This window comes from Rhincodon typus, chromosome 31, assembly GCF_021869965.1.
Source record: "Rhincodon typus isolate 14 chromosome 31, sRhiTyp1.1, whole genome shotgun sequence".
Classification (NCBI taxonomy): Eukaryota; Metazoa; Chordata; class Chondrichthyes; order Orectolobiformes; family Rhincodontidae; genus Rhincodon; species Rhincodon typus.
In genome coordinates, this window is record NC_063362.1 from 31,601,078 (window position 1) to 31,607,192 (window position 6,115).

A 6,115-nucleotide genomic window follows, 5' to 3' on the forward strand; every position below is an offset into this window, starting at 1 on the left:
CCATTCCATGTGATCTCTGAATATCTTGCCAGTTACAGCCAAATTAGAGCTGTTTTGGGCTGCAAGCCTGCGTCTGTTAAGAACTCCCCCCCGAAACATTGCTCACGGGACTCTTAAAACAAGGAGCTCTCCTCAGCTGTCTTGGATTTAATTCAAGGCCAGGTCCCAGATGTGAAAGGCCCAGAGTCAGTACCTGCAAAATGCTCAATTTTAATGAACTTTATTTATGCCTTTCCAAATTAAGACAGACAGACTTTGACAAAACTGAATTTATTCTTTAAAAGATTATACAGATTTCCATAAAGCATTGTAACAAATATAAAATAAATAGTGCATACAAATAATACTGAAAAAAAACTGTACACACCCAGTTTGTAGTGAATCAGCATATTCTCTATTTAAAAATATATTTTGTACTATTTATTCATTACAAGAGGGATTAACTTATCCAAACAGTAAATGCACTGGGCTTCCTTTGCTGTATTTCTAGCAGCAGTGTGTTACTACGAGGTGACTCTTCATCCTAGAAAACTCAGATTGGCAAAAGGTTAAAAATAAATGCTTGGGGTCATGATTGCTTTTCTCAGTATGAAATAAAATGTCATTAACATTGTGCCTTTATGTGCTTCCAAACAGATACCTGATCAACTGACTGCAAGCTTGGATAATATCTGTAGGTCTGGATGTCAACTGTTAGTACAGTCATTGCCTGTTAGTCTGGATGTTCCTGTAAGGCTACAGACCTCCCCAGCCGTGCAGAGTGAAGCTATCAGTAGTCCTCGTACATCAGGTCAATGGCCACACATAATGCTCCATTAGGGGATTCCAGACTTCTCAGCTACTTGTTTTACCAGCAGAAACCTTGACTGGCCGAGGTCTGCTTTCTACAGTCTGAAATAAGCTTCCCTTTTTCTCTATCAACACTGGCTAAAGCTGCACCCATCAAATGGCTGCTCTTAACATTTCTTTCCTGTGCTATTACTCTCAAGAAGTCAAATGAGATAAACGAAGATTAACACACTGACTGCTGATTTATGTGATGTTAGAATCCAGACAGACTATCAAAATATAATATGAACATGTACCTTACTTTGACGCGAGGGAATAAGGTCAGCTCCCAATTAAATGAAAAATGTCAACCACAGAGATGAGAGCACCAGCAGGAAAGTTGTATGCTTGTGTTTTGGGAATGTGAAGGGTACTGGCCAGAACCACAGGGCAGATTTACCAGGATGTTGCCTGGGCTGAAGAGTTTTTAGTATGAAGAGACGTTGCACAGAGTGGGGTTGTTTATCTTGGTGCAGAGAAGGCTGAAGCGGAACATAATTGAGGAGTATAAAATTACAGAGGGGGCATGGAACAGGAGACAGGAATGAACTTACCCTCCTGGTACAGGAATCAATGACTGGGGGCATAGATTTAAGACAAAGGGCAGGAGGTTTAGAGTGGATGTAAGGATTTTTTTCCCCCCACACAGAGGGTGGTGGAAATCTGGAACTCACTGCCTGTAAGGGTGGTAGAGGCAGAAACCCTCATAACTGTTAAGAACTATTTAGAAAGGCACTTGCAATGCCAACGTTCACAAGACTGTGGGCCAGATGCTGGGAAATGGGATTAGAATAGTTAAGCGCTTGTTTTTGACAAGTACATATTTGAAGTGCTGAAGGGCATTTTTCTGTGCAGTAGAGCTCTAGGACTCTATAGTGAAGAGTTGTTATTAAGGGTCTTTCCAGCCAAGAATTCTCTGCTCTTTGTACAAATAAATCATTGACAAGTGACGATAGCTTGCATTTACGACTCTAACATGATAAAACAGGATGAGATGATTCATGTTGCAGAGTGAAGAACAAACAATGATTTGAAAAGTTAAGGATACCATGTTTCTGAAGAGGAGTTTTAAAATAAGAACAGAAGGTGTTAAGCAAGGGATTTTGGGATGGAACCTCAGAACTGCATTGATACAGGAGCTGGCTCCACTGTCAAATGTCACAACAGATGTTACACAAGGGTCACAGCTGAAAGGCACTGGATGCCACGCTAAGACACCAAGCTGTACAGATCAGGTGAAGTGAGGCCAGGGAGGGATTGTAAATGAGGCCGAAGATTTCAAGGATTATGTGCTGGAATCTGACAGTCATTGTAAGTTAATGAGGACCGCTAATGAGCCACAGGACTGACAGCAAGACAAGAGATTCTGAATGCATTTGTAGGTGAATTGGAGTTAGTTTAATATGGAGCTTGGGGCCAGGAGGAGAATCTTGAGGTAATACAAACATTGATAATGCATTTAATGCTGGTGGAATGATGTGGGTGGTAGATTGCCAATGAGACGAAAGGAATAGCAAGCGTTCTTAGAGAAGGATAACGTTTGGAACTACTAAACTATCAACCACTAAGATCGCCAAAGGGGTGGCAATATTTTAAGATCTTGGGAGAGAAATATTTTGAAAATTAATTGTGAACGCAGTGCATGATATAATACGAATCAGCCTATCCAAACCAAAGCAAAGCACAAGTCAGGGAGGTAGTAGTTACAAATATGGGGGTTGAAAGTGAAACTTACACCTTTTCCTGAGTAGCAGTCATGTCTTATCCAAGAGCTGTTTTATTAACACTCTGGCATACATTCACCAGGCTTCAACACTTTCTTCTCTTCCAGCAAGCCTGTGGTGGTTCGGTATGGGATCCACATCTCTTTCAAAATGCACTCACTTCAAAGATGCCAGTGTATCAGGCACTCAGTATACATTTTATTGGTAAGTGATTTGCACGCAATAAGTTGCTTCATTCTTCTCAGCCTGGTCGTTAATTAAAATCAGGATTTCTTCCACGCCAGGATTCTGGCCTGGTGCAAACCGCAGGCCGATATGGTAAGTCTCACCACCTTCAAGCTGAAAGAAAATGCAAAGTTTCTGAAAAATGTGACAGTTTTATACTCGGGAACATGACGATTAACATGCATGAAGATGTATTAAGGATAGGTCTTTTGCACTTAAGACACATTTAAAAGTTAATTGTATAATTTCTTCTCCTGTCTGCTGGGTCAGTGCAAATCTGGAAAAAGGACGAAAACGCCACTTTCCTCTAACTTTCCACAGATACTCCAGCAAGGTCACAGTAGGAAATTAGGGAGTAGCAAGGAAATGCTATCCCAATGCATTCAGGTCTCATCAAACTAAAGAATGATGTGCCTCTGCAATGAAACTCATTTCACCTCAGTCCCCAGCTTTGAGCAGGCAATGGCCCTAGTGATGTTATTGCTAGACTGTTAATCCAGAAACTCAGCAAATGGTCCAGGGATCTGCCATGGCAGATGGTGGAATTTGTTGTAAAAAGAATCTGGAATTAAGGGTCTAATGGTGACCATTGTCAATTGCTGGAAAAGCCCAACTGGGTCATTAACGTCTTTTAGGGAAGGAAATCTGTCGCCCTTACTTGGTCTTGTCTACACGTGACTCCAGACCCACAGCAGTGTGGCTGACTCTTAATTGCCCTCTAGCCAATTAGGGATGGCAGTAAATGCTGGCCTAGCCAGAAACGTCCACACTCCGTGAGTGACACACAGCACTGCCAGCTCATGCTTTAGCTCCATTAGATACTGAGTCACATTGGGTCCTAATGCCTGATTCTACAGTTAGCTTGGGCCAAATTATATTGGCCTTTTTTGTCACTTGTCTGTCTTTGTGCTGCATTAACCAGTGAATGAATAGTGGCCTGAATTTGCAGGGTTTTTGATTGCGAACGGTACCTTATTTACTGACGTAACAACTGTTTACCAATTCCCTATCTAATTCTGATCGTAACTCACAGATTTACATACACACTGAATTAGGAGCAAGAGTGGTCTTTCTGACGCCTTGAATCTACTCCATCGTTTGATGAGATCATGACTGACCTCACTGTAGCCTAAAACTCCATTTTCTTGCATACTCTGATACCCTTCGACTCCCCTGGTAATCAAGAACCTGACTTTTCCTCAAAAATATTCAACGACCTTGCCTTCATCGTTGTTTCAGGTGGAGAGCTCCTCAGACTAATAACTCAGAAAAAAATTCCCCTTGCTTCCAACTTGAATTGGACGTCCCTTATTTTTAAACTATGCCACTATATTCTAATCTGTTCAACAACAGAAGGCATCCTTTCAGCATCCACCCTGTCAAATCCCGTCAGGATCTTATATGTTTCAGTAAGATCACCTCACGTTCTTATAAACTCCAATGGACAGAGATGCAGCCTGACCAATCTTTGCTCAACAGATAATGGTGCAGATTAACATGGAAGTCCTACTTACCAACTCCCAGTGTTTCTTTTCACACTCATCAGTACATCAAATAAACCAAATGGAACAAAAACAGAAATTGCTGGAGAAACTCAGCAGGTTTAGCAGCATCCGTGGGATGAAAGCAGAGTCAACATTTCGAGTCCAGCGACCCTTCTTCAGAATGTTCCGAATGACCCTTCTGCATCAGTTCTGTTGAAGGGTCACCGGACTCGAAGCATTAACCCTGCTCTCTCCTAGCAGATACTGCCAGACCTTAGGGGCGGCACAGTGGCTAGCACTGCCGCCTCACAACGCCAGGGACCCGGGTTCAATCCCACCCTCGGGCGACAGTCTGTGTGGAGTTAGCACATTCTCCCTGTGTCTGCGTGGGTTTCCTCCAGGTGCTCCGGTTTCCTCTCACAGTCCAAAGATGTGCAAGCTAGGCAAATTGGCCATGCTAAATTGCCCGTAGTGTTCAGGAATGCGTAGATTAGTTGATGGGTCTGGGTGGGATGCTGTGAGGGCCAATGTGGACTTGTTGGGCCGAAGGGCCTGTTTCCACGCTGGAGGGATTCTATGATTCTACTGAGTTTCACCAGCAATTTATAATTTTGTTTCAGACCTCCAGCATCCCGTAGTTCTTTGTTTTATTTTAGAAATAAACTAATGAATCACCCCTTAAAGGTGCACAAGCAAATTAGCACGAATGGAAAATGGAGCAGGAGTAGGCCATTCGGTCCTTCTGGTCCACTCTGCCATTCAATAAGATCACAACTGATCTCCTTCTGTCTCAGCCACATGTTCCTGCACTATCCCCATATTCTTAGATGGCTTTTACATCTGGAAGTCTATCAATCCGGTTCATGAATATAACCGATTGTTGAGTTTTCACACTACTTTGGAGTAGAGAATTTTAAAAAATCATCACCCTCCAAATGAAGAAATTCCTCCTCACCTCAGCCCTAATTGGCCAATATCTTATTCTAGTTGACGGTCCTAGACCAATCCTCACCCCTACCCAGCCAGGAAAAACATCTTTCTTGCAACTTACCCGGACCAGCCCTTTAGGAATTTTGTAAGTTCCAACAAGATCATCTCTCATTCTTCCAACTCCAAATAATACAGGCCCGGACTCCTTAATCTCTTCTGATTGGACAGCCAGCCCAGGAATTAGACTGATGAACATTTTTTTGCTCTCCCTCATTGGCAAGTATTACCTTCTTTAGGTAAGGGAACCAAAAACAGTTCACAGTAATCCAGGGGCAGTCTCACCAGAGCTCTATACAATTGCCACACAACATCAATTACATCTCTATTCCTCAGACAAAGTCCTTTTTGTTCATCTGCCCGAGCTACTGGATCAATAAATACTCTATGCCTCTTTATTCTCAACCTTAACAATACAATTAATATAACATTAACATCCAGACCATAAATACATTGTAGCCTTGTATAACTCTCTCAGGAGTGAACAAGAAGAGGCTATTCTTCCCAAAGTTAATTCATAACACATTTTTATTCCGGGTAGTTTGAACAATTCTAAAGCTTTTCTCTTATAGCCTTGTCTTGAAGATTATTCTAATTATTAAGTTAAATAAAGTAGTCCTTATCAATATCTGTTCCAAAGTTACTTTTCATCAACTTAAAATTTGTAACTCGTGGTCACTCTATTCTACCTGGAAGTATTAATTTTGGTCTAAATTATTGATAAAACGAAGAAATGAGACATGCTTCCTTCATCAGGACACACAGCAAACAATAGTGAGGTTTGAAAGTGTTACCTTAGGTAAACATATTACATAGAATTAGAATTAGAATCCCTACAGTGTGGAAACAGGCCCTTCGGCCCAACAA

General features: G+C 41.8%; 1 protein-coding gene across 4 annotated transcripts in view; it reads right to left on the reverse strand.

Moving 5' to 3' along the window:
• Positions 1-254: 254 nt before the first annotated feature.
• nphp4 (nephronophthisis 4) overlaps positions 255-6,115 on the reverse strand; it is a 342,957-nt gene continuing 337,096 nt past the window's right edge. For 3 of the 4 annotated variants that reach the window (XM_048615157.1, XM_048615155.1, XM_048615156.1), the window contains one exon: positions 299-2,891. In XM_048615157.1, coding sequence (XP_048471114.1) covers positions 2,751-2,891 — 141 coding nt within the window. In that variant the 3' untranslated portion in view covers positions 299-2,750. Of the gene's footprint in view, positions 2,892-6,115 lie in introns of all 4 variants that reach the window. The other variant, XM_048615154.1, reaches the window with a different exon arrangement.